This window comes from Drosophila gunungcola (genome assembly GCF_025200985.1).
Source record: "Drosophila gunungcola strain Sukarami chromosome 2R unlocalized genomic scaffold, Dgunungcola_SK_2 000012F, whole genome shotgun sequence".
In the NCBI taxonomy this organism is placed as follows: Eukaryota; Metazoa; Arthropoda; class Insecta; order Diptera; family Drosophilidae; genus Drosophila; species Drosophila gunungcola.
Window position 1 is genome coordinate 1,561,508 of NW_026453170.1, and position 21,089 is coordinate 1,582,596.

Consider the following 21,089-nt stretch of genomic DNA (forward strand, 5'->3'; position numbering starts at 1 on the left):
CAGCAAATCGTAAGGAACTGCAGTCAAGAGTGAAATGCAAAATATATATCTGGATTCAAATGACTGACTTTAACAAGCTCTGCAGCCACATTTAAGTAAGACAAGTTTCAACTGACAGAAGCACTGCAGGTTTTGATCTTTTTACGTCCCCTTTTTAAAATCCTTTCACTGCCGTAAAAAAACAACTAATTACTGCAACCGGATAGTGAGGGTTAATTAATTTCCCTGGCTCTGACAGTTTTTCTCCTCCCTTTTGACTACGAAAACGTTTTCATTATTCCGAGCAACGCATTTATTGTTTGAAAAATGGGATGAAGTCTTAATGAACAAACGACGTAAATACAAACTATACCAATTAAGTAGACTTACAAGCGAAAACAATAGAAAAAGTATACTTTAATTATGAACTATTTTTGGGTTCACTCTTTAGACATATATTAAACGTATATGACGAGTACAGAAAACTTGGATTGGAATTATTTGATTAGGCGAGATATGTGCAGGTTCCATTCGATAGGTTGAGTTGAGATATTCAGGATTTTCAATTTATTTGACACTATTTCAGAGGGGTTCCTTTTCGGTTAAATTCAAAGGGCTGTGTAACTATAATAAGTTCGAAAGTTTCCACGGTAAAACAGTTTAGCTTAGTGATAACTTAAGTTACAGCTTTGAAGCAAGCGTGCGGCTTAGACAAACTATGACTATTTAGTTCAAAACGCTTATAAATGGCAAACATGGTAAAATTATTAGTAAGGGACACTTAAAGGAACTGATGATTGATTTCAGAGGGACAAACTAAGTATGAATAAATATTATAGGACTTTTCTTGGACCCTGAACTCGAGAGCCCCGACTTAATAACTTAGGTATTTACAAGTTAGCCTTATTTGGATACAAACACTTCGAACCTACGATATGATATATGATACAAAACACTTAAAAGCTAAAGCCTTACTTTTTACACAGTTCGCATAAGTTAAAGGCGGCTGGGCTCAGTTGATCCACATCTCGCAGTGATATATTGTTTAGTTTCCTTCTTAAGGCACAGACATTATGTACACCTGACAGTGCTTAGGTCACTAGAGCGGGATTCGGGCGGATCTATGTGGCCGGCGGCTTGCCGTGCACCCGAAACCGGTAGAGGCATGTGTAGGTGGGCTGGCCGTGATTCGTCTCGATGCGCAGTTCGACGATGTCGTACGGCCGTTTGATGTCCAGGCTCTGGACGGCGAAGTACTGCAGGGAAGCGCCGTTGTCCTCGAACTGATATTCGCCGAACAGCACCGGATCCTGGTCCTTCTCTTGCTCCAGCCCCTGTACAAATCCACAAATCCTATTAGACCAAGATCACTGATTTGCCGATTAATCTAACTTACCCAAACGGTGAAGTTTTTGGGAGCCGAGTCTATCCTTCCAGTGGGGGAGAGACTCTTGGGTATGTGCTCGAGGGTGAATCCAGTGACGTACACCAACGAGTTAAGCTTCAGCACTGCGGGGGAAAAAATCAGAGCTGGCTTTAGGTTAAGTATTGACTCTGGACTTGCCTAGAAATCCGGGGAATCCCTGGAAGGCCCAGCACTCTCCCGGCTGCACATTGGGCGAGATGGCCACCCGCGGCGTGTTTGTGGGATACCAGAGGGGAATGCCGAACACCGATATCTGGGCCGACTTGGTCTGGTAGCTCTCGGTGCAGCGTGTGGAAAGGATTTGGCCGCCGGCCGACTCCAGGGCGAAGTCCACCAGGCCCGTCTTGTCCGCATCGTAAATGGCCAGCACCGTCTTGACTATCTGACGCACCTCCTCCTCGCGGATGTGGCCCTTCAGCGCCTTGGTGCTCTCGTTGTGCTTCGCCTCCACGACCAGCAGCATCTCCCGCTTGAGCCGCTCGCTGATGTCGCTCATCAGCAGGATGCTGGAGCGCTCGATCTCGTCGCGGATATTGTTGTTCGTGCGCTTATTCAGCTCCAGTAGCTGCTGCTCCAGATAGTCCTTGGCCACGAACATGCTGCGCACCCAGTTCTGCAAATCGACGTCATCCAATTGGCCGGCGGCACCGCCAGCGGTGGATTGTTTGAAGCCAAGAATCTCGACCAGGGACAGCTTGATCTGCTTGTTTAAAAGAGCGAACTGGGAGTCGTTGAGCGAGGAAAGTTTGCTTTCGATCTCGGCCAGCAGCCCGCTGAATCGCCGATCCTGGGCCAGTTCGTGGCGCTGCATGCGCTCCAGCAGATCCTCCTGGCCGAGCTTCAGGTTGCTGATCGACTGGTGTAGGTCGGCATTCTCCGCCTGCTTGTCGGACAGGGCCAACTTGATGAAGGCGATCTCCCTGTTCAGACTATCAATTTGGATTTCTGCGGCAGGGGAACCGGAGCTCTCCCTCGGCTCGATTTGCCGCACCTGCAGATGAATGCGGGCATCCACAAAATCGGCCAGCTCCGGAGCCGACAAGATGCGTTCCAGCAGCGCCGCAAAGTCAATCTTCTCCAGTTGAATTGTGTAGTGCGATTCATGTAGGTGGACCTCTGACTTGATTAGTCTGTTTATCTCCTCTAAGTTGGCTTGCGATAGCTTTGCTCCATCCTGCCAACCGCCCGACCTTTGCAGCTCGTGCTTCAGCTTTATGGCCAGATCAGCCAGATCCTGCTCAGTGAGCTGCGTTTTCTGGGAAAGCTGCTGCAGGTTCTCCTTCATCAGCTGAACAATTAGCTGAACCTGCTGCGGCGGCAGTTGCTTTGACTGCTGCTGCATTTTCAGCTCCACCAACTGCTGCACATAGCTGTTGACATGGTTCAAGATATTCTCGTACTCCTCCGCCGTCAAGGCCTTCTGTATGTTCCTCTCGATGCTGGCCATGTTGAGCTTGATGGCCTCGGCTTCCTGCTGGGGACTTTCGACACTGGCCTCCTTCATCAAACTCCTCAACGCGGCTCCAGCGAAGGACAAACGGCTTTGCAGTGAGCCAAAGAGGGCCAGTGGCAGCGGCAACAGGGCTTCGGCTCGCTGAACGTAGCCCATTCGCTGATCCTCCTGCAACAGCGACCAGCCTGACCGAAGAGAAAACGAAACATAGCACTATTAGTTGGCAATCCTTCTACATTTACGGTTCCCCGTGGCTTCGATTATCATACAGACTAAGGTAGGGGAACATCGTCTTTATGGGGTAATTCCAACACAAATGCAGAAGGATAGAGTTCGGTTCGGGCCAACCAATATTGCTTGTTTACGTTTTACTTACCATTTAGCGAATTTCCAACAAATGGCAAATAAAACAAACTACTCTTCTTTGTACTTGATGTTTTGTATGAAATTGTTTGCGTTTTATTTTTGTATAGACTATTACAAAGCAAACAGAGAACGATTTACAATTAAACGTTGTTTGACAACAAGTAAGTTTTAGTTAGGGCATTCACCCAGTCGGATAAAGGCCCTAATTGTTGGACAAGAGTTTAGTTTACGTGAATGATTACAAAAATTCTGCAATTTGAACAGCGGCGAGCTCTATCCTTCTCCCATCAGCCTGTGATGTTGCATTTTGTTGGGAATTGTGTGGGTAGTGTGGTGGGATAAATGTGGGGATATTGTCTATGAGTCGGGGTAAATGAGGCGACGAGAAACTATACAATAATTGGGAAAACTGCGAGCCCCCAGACGGACAAAACTCGGACCAAATGCTTTAGTTTGTACTTGAATTGTTCATATAGAAAGTTCATCATATCTGTTGATATGGACAGAGAGTTAATCCTCTCGACAAGATCCTTTTAGAGAAGCAACTGCTGCAGCAGTTCGACCACCAAACGGTAGCCTCCCCGTTCCAGATGCTCCCTACACGCGCTCATAATAGACCTGATCGTCGGCCTGAAAGATCTGGCGCCCCTTGTTGACCACGTTCTGACCAATGGTTCTGAGGTACAGCACATAGTCGTCGGCCCAGTCGCGCACGCGCACCGCCTGCTCGGCGGCCTGGGAGCGCAGCGATTCGTACTGGGCCGTGTTCAGGTAGTCGCTCACATTGATCTTGGGCAACTCAGGTAGGGTGAATGTGTATTCAGACAGGGATTTGGGTGGGAAAGTTTCATTGGGGTGTATGTAATAGAACAGACCTGCAAAGGCAAAGTAAATTAGGCGATGGTCCTTGACAGATGGCGAAAGTAAAACAAAATATGTTATCACGTGGCCACTAAATTCAAATCCGCGGGATTTTACTAACAAATTAGCGATGGCGTCACGAGACTGTCAACGACCGAACCAGTGTATAAATAAACCCGCCGGAGGTCATCTATATGCATACAGCGTGAGTTCTCGAACCGACACAAGGTCAGGGCACACGCTCGAACATATTTTACTTTACATCGTCGTAAATCGGACTGTGCTTTGGAGGCCTACTCACCCGTCAGCAGCAGCAAGGGCAGCAGAATCAGCAGAACTATGAGGAACCGTTTTTTCGACTTGTTTTCCGCATCCGAGGATCGCAGCAACCACGTGTCCAGACTCAGAACCGATCCAATGAAGATGTACAAGTAACGCAGCAAGCTCGCGAAACCGCCTCCGACAGCCTGGGCTACTTTACCCAGCAATCCAGTCTGCTGGCTCTGCTGGCGCCTGGCGTAGTAGTTTTGATAGGCATTCGTCTCCGTGGCCGAGAGGTTGGTCACACGAGTCCACACGGTGGTAACGCTGCTCACGACCAGCTGTATGAGGCGGACGAGCCACCAGCTCTGCTTCTGCTGCTGCCCAAAGGTGGCGTCCAGTTCGTCTGCGGAGTCATAGTTCGCCTGCTGGGTGTACTTCGACTGGTAGCGGCGGCGAATGAACTCCTCCTGGCCTGGATTCTGCTGGACCATGTAGTTGACGCGCTCATCGTGGTTGGCCAGGCTCCGCCTGGACATGTTGGGCATGGCCACAACGCCCGGGGCCAGCTGGCGGCGGTGGGGGGACAGCTCGGAGTAGGTGTAGTCCGTCTTGGGGGTTTTGCTGCAAGGAAACACCATTAGCTTACAGTTTTAAGAAGGCGCATGGTTGCTTCACGCACTTCCAGTACTCGCCAGCATCCCTGTACTCGATGTAGGCCAGGTAGTCGCTGACATTTCCCGAGCTGAGGTTGCCGTTCGAGTGGTTCAGCTTCTCCTGGGCGGAGTTGAGCGTGTTCTGTGTGGTCTCCAGCTGGCTTCTGTTCCGCGGCGTCGAAGTGGCGCCTCCCGATCGCTTGGTTATGATCGACGTGACTGTGGTCGTGGTCGAGGTCTGCTTGCGTTTGGCCTCCGGGGTCATGTCATCGCTCGAGTAGTCCGAGGTCAGCTGGGCAAAGGCCTTGCTGCGGGTCTGCTTGCTGCTGCTCGACTCCACCACATGCTCCTCCACAATCGTTCTGCAAGAAAGATAGTCGTTGGTAAGATTTGGTGGAAATATTTCGGTGAGTAAGTCCCTGATAACGTGCTCTAAAACTGGCGCAACTTCGAGTACAACGTATCAAAACAAAAATACAAAAATATGCTCATAAACGCCGTTGACCTTCGGCGCTTCTGGCTATTAGCCCACCCCAACATGCTCGATTTTGTGGCTAAAACGTGAAAACGAATCTGTTGTGGCCAACGTCGGTCCCCGGAATGTCGTCATCAAGTAGGGGGGAGACTGATCGGACAGACGCTCTCTTGAATTCGGCGCCAAAAGCTAACGAAGTTCGACGAGATGCCGCACCCTGTATGCGGCTTTGCCTTCGCTTTCTGCCCGTTTCGAAATTGAAATTCGCGTCGAGCGTGAATAACAAGGAGGTGACGTCATGGCGACAAACACACAACGTTCAAACCACTCGCTATTAATGTGTATCGCTATACAGTCGAACTTCCCTAAGTTTACGAGAAATCTCAAACGAATTAATTTTGAAAACTCTTTAAAAGTCTAATGGGCCATAATTTTAAAATTGTATAAGACTTCTAATTAGAGCCTGGTTTTTTGTCCAACCTAAAACCCAATTTACTTACTTGAACTGTTTTTTTTTGACATAACAACCTATTTATACAGTACACAATTGACCCAAATTGTTTGTTTTTAAATCTTTATCTATAGATTTTTGAGTCACTGTATTTGACTTTCGGGTTGAATTCTCTTAAGCCCGAATTTGTTAATGCCAGATGGTAGTTTCGGCTTTGAAAGTTGACTGTAGTTGTGACGCAATTGTGTAAATTAGGATCTATTCCCTCACGTGCATAGGATTGGATCTCGAGTTTCCAATGGGCTGGTTTGCGGAAAAATGGGCCAATTATTACTATTCTTACACTATGTTCCTATAAGTGAATCTATTTTTACAGACAAAAGTGTGTAAAATTGGTAGCTAATCAATTCCAACAACCCTTAGTTTTAATTTCTGCCTTGCCAATTAAGGGTTCGAGTTATATTTCGGGAGTACCCCGGATACTTACTGCACATTGGGGGCCGTCGACTTCTTCTTGGGCTGGTTATCTCCGGCGAGCAGGAAGGGGGTCTTGGAACGCGAACGCCGACGCGTTTCTATCTGGTACGTATCTTCGCTCATGATTAGATTCTCAGCAAAGTGCTCGGGCCCTGCAAAGACCAAAAACAATTAACATGGGCCTCGATTTATTTGGAGTAAACATTAAACCCGTCCGTGTCTGTGCTGGTGAGAGTGTGTGCGTACTAGGCGTGGGTTGTTTACAATTGGGCAGCTGGAAAACATTGGTGGGCTTCACTTTACTTGACGTTGCTCATTTACTTTAATGCTCGAGTGCCTGGCGGATCGAGCTTTCCTCCCAACATTAATGCCGCATTATGCAATGCGATGCGTGTGGAAATGAGCGCAGTGCCCGGTTTTAATTAGAATGCAATGGGGAGGTAAGTAGGCTGGCATGCAGGCAGGCCGTAAAGACCGCGTCTAAAAATAATACGGAGCATTTTCGGATCGCGAATTGCTTGCCAGTGACCGTGGAACTGTTGGTGGACTACAAAGATTGTTGGTTGGAAATTCGGCGAAAACGACGCTCGACCTTTCGAGCATAGATTCCAGGGGGAGGGGGAGGCGGCACAGGGTGCTCCGGCGGACCACGCCATGCACAAACACCGCGCCGTAATCAATACAATGAGTTGCCCAAAATGGGTTTGCAGCACAGGCGCAAACATTAGGTATTTCGGTGAAATGGAAACCCAAACAAGTTTTCCGCAGCTGCGTCATAGCGTAGCTGTAAAAACGAAACACGCAGGCACACACAAACACACACACACAGCAAAGCAAAAGTGTTTCAGGCATTTCGCACATAAATTAGCCACATACTTTATAATATTTATGGTTCTGCCGCACTTAATGAATTCCTCCGATTTGGTTAGCTAAATAGGCGGTTTGTTTGCAAACGCCGCGACGGTTTTAAAAATAGCCTCCACTGGCGCGACGGAAAATCACGTCTTTTCCGAGCGGCGAAAAAATTCGAATAGATTGTGGAGGGGGAAACGGCGATGATTTTTCTAACGACTATCGATTGTTGCCAGTGTGAACGTATGCGTCAGGCGTTAGTCCATTCTAGCAGTGTTGCCAGATCAGGTGATTTCCCCCTAGATTTTCGGGGTTTTTAGGTGGTCTGGGGGAAATTTTGTGCCTGTGTGATTGGGTCGCTTAAACTTTTTCCCTACAACTCTTTTGTAATGTTTTTCCACAGAGATCCATTCACCTTCCACCATCCGATAAAGGGATGGTCAATAAAGTTTTGCCGTTCCAAAAATTTTCCAGTTAGTCCGCGTTAAGAATTTGACGGCCTAGAGGAAGAGGCATTAAGCGTCTTTAAGTTGATTAGAACGATAACTTAAATAAAAATATCGATATCAGTTTCGATAGATACATTTAGCTACGACTCAAACCATGCAATATATTATTGAGATACTCGACAGCTCTGAAAACGCGTCCCGGCTAAAAAAACAACAACCAGCCAAGAGGTTTGCTTGTCGTGATTCCATCAGAAAAAGCATAAATATGATTGAAATAACGTGTAACGATCGACTGGGCAAGAAGGTAGGTTGAGGCAATCAGGCGAACGATAGTCTATATGTTAACCCAACGTATAACACGCAGGTGCGCGTCAAGTGCAATCCCGACGACACAATCGGCGACCTCAAAAAACTCATTGCGGCACAAACAGGCACCAAGCACGAGAAGATTGTCCTGAAGAAGTGGTACACAATCTACAAGGACCCCATCCGCCTATCTGACTGTATGACCTGTTGAATTTAATTGGCAAAGCCTTGCCCTAAACTAATTTGTGTTAACATTTTTTCAGATGAAATCCACGATGGCATGAATCTGGAACTCTACTACCAGTAAATCTGAAAGGCGATTGTCCATTTCCCGTGGTTGTCCGATTTTTATAGCTACTTTGATAAATAAACAAATTTTGAATTAATATTGTACACCTTGGCTATGTTTTTATTTCTAAGCGAACAACCTTTTATTAATGAGATTTTTAACTTTTATGTTTTGTTGTATTAAAGACAAATTACCCTTTGCAACAAGACAATAACTCAAAGCTAAACGTTTCAAATTAATTATATTCTTATTCTAGTAATATAAAATGTTTTATACCTAAGTTGCCTTGAAGCCTTGCAGTTTAAAATATGGACTGCATATATTACTTTAAGTAAAAGGTTGTCTAAAAATGAACATACCTTTTTTAAAGCTTAAAGCATACTCTTAGCTAATTTGTGTTTACCCAAAAACGCATCCCCCCTTTAGAACGCCTCTGTAGCATTTGGTATTATTTTCACCTTCTATTGTGGCGTTGCCAGATCAAAGCAGACGCGTCCGGTCAAACAATAACAAAATAGGAACTACAGATTTTAGCTACCGTGAAAATGTCCATGATTCCTTTTTTCCCGACGCTCAAGGTCTCCGTGGCGAATCGCTACTGGCTGGACATGGCTCCTGCCTCCGTCAGTGAAGAATCCCAGACGCGGCGCTACGAGGATGAACGCAGCAATTGGGTGAGCACATTTAGGACCCCTTATCCTGCAGTATTTCCTAAAATTTTACTATCCTTACAGCGGGAGTCGCTCAAAACGGCCGGAACAGACCTGCAGCCACTGGGCAAGATGCTGACCATTCCCGGAATAGAGACCGACGACGAGGACGGTAAGTGGGGGAGGCAACTCACTGGCTGTATTCCGTTTGTACTCCCATTTAACCACACAATCCTTCACCTTCAGCCAACGACGACAGCGAGGACACGGACAGTCACGACGAGGAGGACGACGAGACCAACGACCGCGTCATCCCGGTCACCCAGGACTTCTACTCCGCCGACGACATCCAGATGAACGACGAGACCTCTCCCACAGCCCCCTGAACGGGACACACAATCACACTCCGGCTGGTGGATACACAATTATTTATTTTCGCGTCTTGTTCCCTTTACAAACTGTAACAAGTGTCGGATACTTTAGGCTTAAATAAATTAAAACATAGTAAGCAAGGTGGCTGGAGGAGTCTCCATTACATATTTCCGGGGGCTTGGCTCACTGGTTAAGGACATCAGGGGACGAATTGGGTTTTCCAGGGCCCTACTTGTGCAGCGCGGCCGTCTCCAGCTTGGGCGCCGGCTTGGAGGCCAGACCCGAGAGCAGCTTCTTGATCTCGGCGATGGCCCGGCCGGGATTGAGGCCTTTGGGACAGGTGCGCGTGCAGTTCATGATCGTGTGGCACCGGTAGACGCTGAAGGGGTCCTTCAACTTGCTCAGCCGCTCGGCGGAGTTCTCGTCGCGCGAATCGATGATCCAGCGGTAGGCCTGCATCAGCACGGCGGGGCCCAGGTACTTCTCGGCGTTCCACCAGTACGAGGGGCACGAGGTGGAGCAGCAGGCGCACAGGATGCACTCGTACAGGCCGTCCAGCTTGGAGCGGTCCTCGACGGACTGCAGGTACTGGGCCTTGCCCTTCTTCTCGCCGGCCTCGTTCCTTATAGAGGGATGGGATTAGCTGGATACATATTCATGGCCTAACGGAAGACTCACTTGCGCTGCAGCCAGGGCTGGATGTTGCGGTACTGCTCGTAGAAGTTGTTCATGTCCGGCACCAAGTCACGCACCACGTACATGTGGGGCAGGGGATACACCTTCAGCGACTTGGAGGTGTTGATGTCGATCTTGCTGATGCAGGCCAGCGTGTTGGTGCCGCCGATGTTCATGGCGCAGGAGCCGCAGATGCCCTCGCGGCAGGAGCGCCGGAAGGTGAGCGTGGGGTCCATCTCGTTCTTGATCTTGATCAGGGCATCCAGCACCATGGGTCCGCACTCGCGCAGGTCCAGCTCGTAGGTCTGCATGTACGGCTTCTCGCCGGCGTTGTCCGGGTTCCAGCGGTAGATCTCGAACTTCTTGATCTGCGGCTCCTGGGCCTCCTTGGGCTGCGCCTGCTGATCCAGCTGGGCGGTGCCATTGCTGATGGATCGCAGCTGGAAAATCGGAGAAGCAAAATGTCACTGGGAGAGTCACGCAATAACCATTTTTATCCAACCGCCCAGTGCAAAATCGTTTACATAACAGCTATTGCCCGTTGGCAATTTCCCCAATTACGACGCTTTGGCTTGCATGTTTGTCGCTTGTCCATATCTCCCGGACCCCCGTTTTCCGCCTTATATAACTGCACGGGCCCAAAAGCCGCCCCCGCCCCGGCCCAGAAATTATGGCCAGAACACCGATGGACCACCGCATCCGCCACTCACCTGGTTTCGGGCCACCAGGGATCCAACGCGGCTCAGGACTTGTCTCGCCTCACTCGCCAACATTTTCGTCGCTGTTGCTGCTGCAATTGAAACGGCACTGCGTTTGCAATTATCGATTTGCAAAGAGCAAATTAACGTGTTTTCCTTGTTTTCCGTACAAAAGTTGCACGAACTAAAAGTGCAGTGTGACCGTGGCCGAAGAAGGAAATTAAGACAAACGCACTTAAATACACCAAAGATGAGAAGCGGGCACTGGCCACACAAGCTATAACGTATTATTTATTTGAAAAATGAGGAATTGTAAACTTGACGAATGTAACCGTATGATCTGTTGTCTTTATAAATTATCTAAAATTTAATTATTTTATATGATAATTTCATGGGCAGTATGCACAGACCATTATGGCAACAAAATGATAGCTCTAGAAGGGAAAATACGGAAAAACTTGTTTAAATTCAAATATTGTAATAAATATCAGAAATATCTACATACAAATGTACAAATTTGTTTTATTATTTTTAGCAGGCCGTGCAAATTCAATGTTTCTTAACGTTATGAAGCAATTATTAATAATATATTTGCAAATATACTTTTTAGTTAGCTTATAAGTGCAAAATAAAATAATTGCTAATTTAAATCGTGAAAATCCTCCAAAGATTAGATTGGTTCTAAAGAACAGTTGGGTTCTATTTATTTTTTAAATGTAAATAACGTTTTCCACAGGTTTTTCATTATCCAGTACTGTTCAACCGATTTGGGTCATCCTATTATAGATTAAAGAGCTCGAAAAATGTGTAAAAATGTATAAATTAGTATAAACTGAACTTATATCACCATAATAAAATTCTTTAAAAATACACTTCTTAAAAACGAAAACATTTTAATCAGTATATCTTGGATACGGACCATTTTAGAAGCCATTTAGCTATTAAACTCAAGAATCCGCCTGCTTATCTATTTCATACGAGCTATGGCATTGATAAAATAACTCTATCCTCACAAGAACGTTGTATTAAAACAAGCTATCGATGACCCAAATCGGTTAGGAAGAGCACGAAATAATTTAATAGGCTTCAAAACCGGTCTTTTTCACCGTTATTTACACTTTAAAAAATAAATGGCATCATACAAAAAATGTTGAGTGTCATTTTCTAAATCAGGGAGTCCAACTAATCGAAAACCAAGGTTTGATTTCTGGAGGATATTGTCGGCTTAAATTTGTTAGCCAGTGGTATTTAATGTTTAGATAAGTGTCCATTTTTTGATAAATTTGTGAACATTCTTTATTAACTCTACATCAATCTTTGTTTGGTTTATAATAAAATAACAATTTAAACCATTGAAAATACATTTAGCTAATTACAATTTATTCCATACATGACATACTTTGATCCTTTAATTTAACAGGAGCCAAAGGAGTTTTTTAACATTATTTTTATGGGGCAGGCTTTATGTCCTTATGCGTGCAGCAAAGTTTGCGTTTGCCGGTATTATTCGTTTTCGACACTTTAAGGATTAGATATTCTTCATCAGCCCCACCCTGCAATATTCATAAAAACACGGTATGTACATAAAATATTTCTTTAGATATCAGCAATTATGTTGTTAGTGTGCTAATATTGTTTTGGCACTGGAGAAATCTCTACCTTTACGGGTACTTGGCAAGATCCTGGGCCAACTATTATGTAAAACTTTTTAAATGGCGTTTGGCAAGCCCCGGGACAGCAGTACGACGACTTTGTCAATTGTTCAGTGACCTTTTGTTGCTGGGAAAACTTTTGCGGACTCTTCCCTCCCCGCCTCTCCCATTCGCACTTAGAAGGTAGGAAAGCCCAGGTGAAGTGAAAAGTAAGAGTAGGTCTCCAGTTTGCTTTATGAGCCGCTGCCTGCAAAGAAAGCGGCAAAAAAACTTTTTCAATGTTAAAGCAAGCACAGGCAGCCACTAAAGTTGCCACCGAGGGGAGGTTTTCAGCCTCAGCCATCCTCAGCCAGCCACAACTCCTGGTCCGCCTATTAAAAGCAAATAAAAACAATGAGCGCGAAACTTAAACAAAACCGTTCGAGGAGAGTAAGGCAAAGGATTTTATTTGCGTACTCTGCTTTTATTGGACAAAAACACAAAAGGGGCGAAAGTGAGGTCATAACTGGCCTTAGATGTATCTCCCACACACTGAGGCAAAAACATGGGAAAGTAAAGCACTCAAGCATCTTAATAAAACAGGTTTATATCCAGAGCATATCAGATTTAAGTAGCAAAGATAAGTGCCATCACAAAGATAAGAGCATAATATGCATTCTTGGTAACCCAAGTCTGACTTTTACAAAATACATATTTTTTCTGTGCATTCGGTGAGTGGTTTTGATTTGAATTTAAGAGCTGCTAATGCAAATGCCATTGTCAAAGGGAAGTTTGGTAATTAATCAATGGCCGTGGAGATTGTTTCCCAACTCTTGCCTACTTTTGCGAGCCGAGAAAGATGGCGGAATCAATATGGCTACGAGCAACTAAGCCCTCTAAATGAATGGCTTATGAGCCGGAATGGATGGCTACTTGATAACTTTGTTGGTCTGCAGCTCGTTTTCCGCCCTTTAACTTTATTTGCGTGTACCATTTTCGGAGTGACGCAGGTCCACAACAGATACACACCGCACTTGTTTGCTTTAAATCTTAATGTGGCCCTTGGCCGAACTTCCAGCCACTCAATGATTTCAGCTTAAGTGCGGAAAAATGATCGATTTGTTGATATACTCCCGCCAATCATTTATTTGCCATTCGTTCCGTGGCCATGTGTGGGTGTAACAAGATTGAATAACTTGCTAACAATAGACGCAAGCGGCACAAAAATAGCAATTTTATTCGCACATTTGTCTGGCCACAAGTCTGCTGCTTCTGCTGCTGGTGTAAGTTATGGTTTGGTATGTGTATCCGTGTTAACTGTGCGACAATATTGTCAAAGTTTTGTGTATTAAACCGGCATTCATAGTACGTCATTTCCTCGGGGTGCCATAAAAAATAGACATCCACTCTGGCGAAAATGCGACAGACGCGGCCCTCATGTAATTCAATACTGGCGCGGGTGGGGGTGTTCGTGTGGGTGTGGGTGTGGGTGGTGTGTGTGCGACCACTTGACGCACTTTTGTTACATGTTCAATGAATTATTTATGGACAAATCCCCGCCGAAAACATCGATTGGCGTTCGTTATACACTTGACACCCAATATACCATTAAAATACCCGGAAATCAATGAAAATGAACTTCCATTGCCAGAATTGGCTGATATACATATTACGATAATTTGGGAAACGAAATATCTATAGTGTAAATCTCAACTGGCGTTTTGTTTTACCATGAACGAAAAAGAGGGTGAACATTGGCACAACAAAACTAATATCATTCGACCATATATTAACTTCAAACAATTGGTGTATAGAATAACCTTTAAAGGACACAACTTTAAGGTAGTAATAAACATTAAAATCACTTAAATAATTCAAAAGTATAAAAAACATTTATGAGCTAAGTGTTAGGCAGTCGTTTATATTTGAATAAATTAAAGTGTTCTCAAGGTGAAAGCATAATTTAAACAAAAAACTTTAAGCATATACCAAATTAACCTTTTATGTTGCAGTTTCCTGAAAAAGTGCACTTTGGCATCTTTAAAATAAAATTCTAGAGTTTTGAAGATGAGGTTTTAAATATGTAAAACAACCAGAAATGTTCAGAAAGTGAGTGTAATTTTTATGTTTACGCTTTATTTGATCTTAAATGCGGGCAAATTTTAAAGCTTTCTCTTTGGTGAGGCAGAAAGAGCCTGAGAATTCAAGCACCTGACTGCGAAATAAAAAGAACTAAGTACAAAGCTCAGTTGCCTTTGGCAATCCAAGGCAGTGCGGCTTGCATTTTCCGCTGGAGAAATTGTTGGTATACGCTTTTTAATTTAAGCCCACTCAAGGGCTGTTGGAATTCGAGAAGGGTATTGCGAAAACACCGGGGATAGTCGGGTTGCCGTCGAAACTATTTATCAACCTGATGGCGACAGGGCCTTGCCGCTGACAGTAAGAAAGATGTTAAGCGGCTCAGAGCTCAGAGCAAACTCAAACAAGTTATCAAAAGCGCATCAGGCGCGACAGTTCGAGAGGCGTCCATTGTTGTATTTTTTCTATTTTTCCGCAGGTCCTTAAGGCACGCACAGAACAATATCTCGGATGGCGGCACGTAGCACAGACCTCCATTATTGCTCCTGTTGCTGCCAATACTGTTGTTCTTCTATTATTGTCGTAGGGGGAGACAGCAGACACGAGCGGCATAAATGAAGCCGTCGGCCGTTGAAAGTCCACTAAATCGAATAAGGGCAAACTTTAATACCAGTGGTACGTACGGCTGGCCTAATGTGCTGAGAATGGACACAAGGAAGTGTCGGACTAAAATGGAACACCTTACAAACTAATGGGTTACAGTCAACGCTGTCATGACAAATACGTGATACTGGTTGGGACACCTGTGTTCTCTGACTATCTCCTATCACTTTGATTTGTTTGATTTTTGTTTGAAGTATACACCCTACCCTATGCGTTGTAAGCTACGGATTTGTGTACCTATCAGCATAATTTTTAATTCTTCTAAGTACCTACAATTTTTGATGATACCGCCTTCTGTTAAGTGGCAATAAAAGCGTTGCTAGCCATCAAATGTATGTCATAGCATGTTTTGTAAAGAAATTTACTTTAATAAGCTGCCTAACAAAATAATACTGTGATTGTATCATTTTAACATTTCCCTGCTTGTACGATACATAAGTTCGATATGATATTAATAGCAATTATCTTTGGTAAAAGCGTAAATAATTCAAACTTATTGCCATAGCTGCGAAGAATGTGTTTATAAATAAGTGAGCTGCCAGGGGGTCAAAGATAACTGCTCGCCAGTCAGCCTTGGACATGCTGCGTATTTGGGCCGGACAAACAACTCGTAGTTCTGGGCAATATTTGTACATTTAATGGCCGCCGGCCTGCCTTGATTAAATAAGCAAACACTACGCACAACACAACCAAATGCGATATTTGCGCAATATTTGTTTATGGGCGAGGGTCCTGGCTAATCAAACAGCCTTGGAGCTGGCTTGGCGGTGGCTGGGAGGTCCAAGGACGTTTAGGCGTGTCCCCAAATGATGTTAATGCGATTTTCATGCGATAAGCGTCGCATTAGCGCAATAAGCTACAAATAATCAGTTGCCTGACAGGAATCGCCGTCACACCTGGACGCCATCCGCAATCAGATTCCAGTCCCATAAAACCCGAACGGCCCAGAAAAGCACGCCGCGTTCAACTTTCTACGATATGGCTTCCTACGCCTTCCTCCAAAATCGGCCAAGCGAGAAGGGCGAAGACCGTTTATTAACTTATCCGGACAGGTTGCTTAAACTGCCGGAGTGCTTATGCAAATGTATGTAAAGTGTTGTAGTCGCCCAACAAAGGCGAGAGCCAAAGCAAAATCTTCCAAATGAAGTGAGAAAATAAAATTAAAACTTACACACTCAGTTTCAACGCCTTTTCTATCGCATTCCCAATCCCAATCCTCGAGTCCTCCACCCATTCCGCCGTTGTGTGGAGTTAAGCGATAAATTCCAGCCAGTCAAAGCCAGAACGAGTGGCTGAAAGTCAATGCTGGGAAAGAATACGTTTTGTACGGTCAAAAAATTAGTTTTGGGCTGGTTCAGGTAAAATAATAAAATATAAATAATATGATATTTGGTTCTGAATAAAAACCTTTTTGCTTTCTTATTTAATTAACTTGTATATGTTAAGTATATTTTATAATATAATATTTTTACAACACATTCCTAGAAAACAAATTTATTATTCATTGAAAACAATGTTGTATGTTAAAATAATAAATCATTTTTACTTTCTGATAAATGTAAAAAAATTAAAACAAATCTCATGATCATTGCGGATTCATTATATAGTTAAACTATTTTTGAGGATTTTATTAATTTGAAAAAAAACTTTTATTATTTCTGGTCCCTAGAATTAAATAATCTGTTTCATTAGTTTTATGGTGGAGGATAAATAATATTGAATATTAAATATTTAAAATGGGATATTAGAATAAATACAATAAATGATTGAAAACTGTTTTCAACAAAATTTTACTATTAGATTAATTGATTTTAATAAAAATTGTACTCTTCAATGGTACAAAAAAATGTAGCATTATTATTGTTTTTTTTTTTCAAAGTAAAAAATTATTTACTCAAAACTAAGTGTTTCTCTCAAAGGTTGGAACAAATAATAGCCATTTAAGGATTCATTTTTATTTAAAAAATTCGTTTTTAAATTTACAATGGCAAAATGTTTGGTAAACTCGGTATCTTGCTTTTAAAAAAGAGTTTGCTAATGAATGGAACTAGTTTTTGGTATTGTTGGGGTAGAACGCAAAGACATCGCTGGAACTGTGATTTTCCAATACAAACAGGATACAATAAACTGAAAACAACATCACTGTGCCATTCCTAGGTACAACTACCTATTTACTCGTACTTTCAACCGCTGTCGAAAGCAAAGACGGTAGCCACAGAGGTGTGCAGGCAAAAAGGTAAACAAAATGTAAATTGGTTTCGGTTTTCCAATTCCGTTTTTTCCCTGCTGTCCAATGCCGTCGGATGTGGCAGATGGTGCGCCCGTTCAATGCACCCGATATCATACCGCTCTGCCCCAGTCGAAGAACCCATTTAGGTTCAGAGGCGAACGCCATTGAACTTGCCTCCTGAAGGTGCGCATTCAGCTGGGGTTTCCCCTATAAATGCCATTTCGTCGCCATTAATTAATCCAATTATCGGGCGATTAAAGTCCAAATTGAACGTCAAGCATTCGCCATGTGGAGCCGTCTGACAGCGAATAATAAGAATTTTAATTGCAGCAATATGCTGACAAAAGCGCAATGAAAGCCGTGCCAAAATCGATTAAATGTTCGCTGCGGATGCGTTGCTGACTTTCAATTGCTTCCGCCACCCGGAGACTTAAGCTTAACCCAAACCAAATGCAAATTCAGTCGGCCAAGTGGCACGCATCATGCGGGTCTGCCAGGGCACTTTTCACTCCGGAATTTAATCAGAAAACAATTGCATAAAATTATGCTCAACAAAGCGAGAAATCAGTTTTTTAGTGTCCCGAAACGTTCTTGGCGGGACTGCATTCGCAGGATGTTGGCTTGCAGACGACAGCATTTGCCAAGTCGACCCCTGGCTAAGTCCTCGAATAATTTCATGGCCTTCCTTCGTCAACTCCCGCCGCTTGTGTTTGCTTTGGGACTTTTGTTGTCCGACACGATGTCTTGATTTTCAAGAGACTTAATTATTAAAGCAGTTTCGGGCAACCGAGAAAACCCTTCTGCGAGGCCGCCTGCCGAATTGAATGCGTAATTATGAGCCATGAACCATGTCTGGCTGAGCAACAGCTGCCAAGTGCGAACGACGACGATGGCAACTGGGACATTTTGCAGTGACGAGTTTGTTGGATGAAAGTTAATTTTAAGCACACATTTCACTGAGCTCATTAAGCGCACAGTTTGCCCATCTCCTCCGCCTTTGCCACGCCCACCACCCGTTGCCTGTCCGCCCACAATTGCGCTCCGTAAATCGCGCGGATAATCAAGTTTTTGGTTGAATGCAAATGACAGAGACTCCATTGCGTCTATTAACATTTGATTTGCCGGGATTTAGCGGATGTCGGGGTGTTGACTGGGACTTTCGTTACCTTAAATTTGGTATTTACATTGGAACACCGCGAGCATAGCTAAATATTTTCAAAGGAAATTACCCCTGATTTGTATGACTTATGTATTTAGCATTCGACTTTAAGCTATTTGCCGTTTGAAAGAATTATGCTTTTAAACACTCTCATTTGTATTATCTAAATTATTTTTAGTTTTTAAATTATGTTATAGGGTTTAAATTTTTGTCGTATACATAATAGATGTTTCATTTCCAAGCAGCTTCGGTTAAAGTTAAATGCTGTATCCATGCACTGCCTAGGGTCAAGTTACACTTAATTACTTGTCCTGGAGCTTGTAAACATTTATCGAACACGGATTCCCAGAATTCCCGACAGGCAGACATCAATATCCGCAATGACCTGGCACAAAGAGCAGCTTAAGCTGCCCCTAAATGTGTGCTAAAGTATCGTTCCCTCCGCACCGGGGAGGGAACTCGGGGAAACTATCGTAGTCTTACGGAATACGCGAGTGCCTTATTAGCTAGTCACAACATGGTCGCAGTCGTGCCATAACCCTGGCTCTCCAGCATGCACGTGTGTTACCTCATCTATCAGCTAATCAAATTACATGCCCATAATACGCAAACATTTACATAAGCGGGGGACGGGGGCGGTGGCGGTGGCTGTGGAAACACGGTGTAGCTTTAATAGGCAATTTGTGTTAAACGCTGATTGAATAACCATTAATGCAACTAAAGAGCATGTGTAACGACTCGCCTCCCCACGGCCACACATGCGACTCCAGGTCCTAGTGACATCAGCAGGTGGGGGCAGGTGCAATCAGGCCATAAACACGTACCACCAGCTTTGGCCAAACTGGCTGAGTGAGTGACTGCCGTTCTGAGGGACTTTGAAAACAACTTTGTCGGGTCGATCAATGTGCAACAGCATTTACTGCTAATGGCCAGGATAGGAAGACAGGAAGCGCCATTAGTACAGTACAGGTGTCACAATGCGCTGATGATGGCAAGAAAGTGCATTAAGCCGCTCGGAGACCCCGCATTTATGTAGTTTGTGAGGTCTTTAACGCCAGCCAAGCCCACCAGCAGAGTTTATTAAGAACGCATTTATCATAATTACCGACGGGCTGTGGCTGTGGCAGTGACTGTGGCTGTTGTGTCTGCCAGGCGAAGGAACAGGACTGCCGTCACCATGCGATGACATATTCAACAGGCAAAGCGGCAGTAAAATTCCTGGAATTTCATTCCAGAATGGCCGGCCCGAAAAATGTCTATGATGGTCCTGTCGGCATGGGGCGAGCTCATAAAAAATGCGACAGGCAGACACCATGAAAAAGCCAAAGTACATAGCACAGGAAAAAAACTACAAAGCAAAACTTTTGTGTAACGCAAATATTTTAAATCATTTGAGTCCAAAAAATACATAAATGAGTAACTTGAGTTATTCACTTTTAATAAGTAACAATGGGTTTCTTAGGTTTTTACATTTTAATTCTGAAAGAAGCCAAAAAGCAAACAGATATTACAATATTGTGTACAAAAGACTATGTTTTGAAGGATATTTAAAAAAAAACAGTCTTTGAAAAGTATGTAACATTAATACATAAATTGACTCTTCTGGAGATGCTGATCAAGAATATATATTCTATATAGTGTCGAAAATGTCTCCTTTACTGCGTTGCAAGCTTTTGATTGAAATTATTATACAAATCTTTAGCCTTCATTCAATTGGATTTTAAATATTATAGCACTATATTTTCAGTTCTAAAACAGCCTTAAATTTCAATAAAACTCATATGCTTTTTTTCACTGTGCAGCAACTGCAAAAGGAAAAGAAGTGGCGAAGAATTTATTCGCGTTGTGGGCAGGCTGTGGAGCTGGAACTGAAACTGGGAATGATTCATGCGGAAATAAAGGCACTCGAGAGTGCTGTAAATATTGTGGCAGCGACCACAGCCACAGCTTCAAAGGGAGGCCCCGGGAAAAGTGTGAAACACGAGCGGAAAACAAAAGAAACGCTTTGCATTTTTGCACCTTTTCAAAGGCTCACACGAGTGAATCGGTTGATTCATTCGCTGCCCGAGACAAACTGTCAGCAAACGTCCAAATGTCCAAAATATGTCAACGTCCGAGTGTCCACGCTGTCGGTGGTGTGCATTATTTAATTGACACGTTGATTGTTTCGCACTGCGATTCCATTTTATGTGCAATTTCAGGCAAGTGTGTGATGGAGCACTGGCTGAGGGGCCGTAGTGGGCTGGCAGTCAGACAGCCGAATGGACGGACAATTGCCTGTTGAAGTGCTGGCCCACTGCGACGACTCACCAAAATAACGCTCAACAGTTTGTTGCTTCGCAGATAAACGGAGAGCGAGCCACAAATGTTGCTGAAACATGCTGTTTGGCAAAGTAAAATATTCCAAATAATAAATTGTTATTTTAATGCTGTCGAACACGGTCAATTTTACATTTCTCAGTAAATCCTTAGGGTGCGCATTACATTCGTTTCTTTGTAAACTGAAGCTTTTACAAGCCAGCTTTGCTAGTTCGGTTGTAAAAAAAAATATAATAAGGCTTAGGGCATAGATTTTTAATAAACATATATTTTAGTGATTGATTCTTCTTAGAATATTACTACCCATCTTAT

At 44.0% G+C, this 21,089-nt stretch overlaps 4 protein-coding genes and 1 long non-coding RNA gene across 7 annotated transcripts; 2 read left to right on the top strand and 3 right to left on the bottom strand.

The window, feature by feature from the left end:
- Positions 1-268: 268 nt before the first annotated feature.
- LOC128255700 (klaroid protein) lies at positions 269-7,462 on the bottom strand. 3 transcript variants are annotated; one of them, XM_052985397.1, is made up of 7 exons: positions 7,282-7,462; positions 6,416-6,557; positions 5,029-5,364; positions 4,387-4,970; positions 1,544-3,043; positions 1,376-1,488; positions 269-1,313 (listed from the first exon to the last, which is right to left on the bottom strand). In XM_052985397.1, the coding sequence occupies exons 2-7, from the start codon at positions 6,526-6,528 to the stop codon at positions 1,101-1,103; spliced, it is 2,859 nt and encodes a 952-aa protein (XP_052841357.1). In that variant the 5' UTR covers positions 6,529-6,557; positions 7,282-7,462; the 3' UTR covers positions 269-1,100. The 3 variants fall into 3 exon arrangements, with proteins under 3 accessions (XP_052841357.1, XP_052841358.1, XP_052841359.1); XM_052985398.1 differs by lacking the exons at positions 6,416-6,557; positions 7,282-7,462 and adding an exon at positions 5,535-5,665; XM_052985399.1 differs by lacking the exons at positions 269-1,313; positions 1,376-1,488; positions 1,544-3,043 and adding an exon at positions 3,279-4,099 and having other exon boundaries at positions 7,282-7,450.
- A 425-nt stretch (positions 7,463-7,887) lies between these two features.
- LOC128255984 (ubiquitin-like protein 5) lies at positions 7,888-8,405 on the top strand. The gene is made up of 3 exons (XM_052985949.1): positions 7,888-8,010; positions 8,071-8,209; positions 8,276-8,405. Exons 1-3 carry the CDS (start codon positions 7,972-7,974, stop codon positions 8,317-8,319), a joined length of 222 nt encoding a protein of 73 aa, XP_052841909.1. The 5' UTR covers positions 7,888-7,971; the 3' UTR covers positions 8,320-8,405.
- A 353-nt stretch (positions 8,406-8,758) lies between these two features.
- On the top strand, positions 8,759-9,463 carry LOC128255983 (anaphase-promoting complex subunit 15A). The gene is made up of 3 exons (XM_052985948.1): positions 8,759-8,975; positions 9,036-9,123; positions 9,198-9,463. Exons 1-3 carry the CDS (start codon positions 8,847-8,849, stop codon positions 9,335-9,337), a joined length of 357 nt encoding a protein of 118 aa, XP_052841908.1. The 5' UTR covers positions 8,759-8,846; the 3' UTR covers positions 9,338-9,463.
- LOC128255982 (succinate dehydrogenase [ubiquinone] iron-sulfur subunit, mitochondrial) lies at positions 9,363-10,911 on the bottom strand. The gene is made up of 3 exons (XM_052985947.1): positions 10,709-10,911; positions 10,002-10,438; positions 9,363-9,945 (listed from the first exon to the last, which is right to left on the bottom strand). The coding sequence occupies exons 1-3, from the start codon at positions 10,769-10,771 to the stop codon at positions 9,552-9,554; spliced, it is 894 nt and encodes a 297-aa protein (XP_052841907.1). The 5' UTR covers positions 10,772-10,911; the 3' UTR covers positions 9,363-9,551.
- Positions 10,912-12,484: 1,573 nt separating this feature from the next.
- Positions 12,485-20,658, bottom strand: LOC128255985 (uncharacterized). Its single transcript, XR_008267691.1, has 3 exons — positions 20,478-20,658; positions 16,241-16,374; positions 12,485-12,595 (listed from the first exon to the last, which is right to left on the bottom strand). It is a non-coding gene; the product is annotated as an uncharacterized LOC128255985 (long non-coding RNA).
- Between the last annotated feature and the right edge of the window lie 431 nt (positions 20,659-21,089).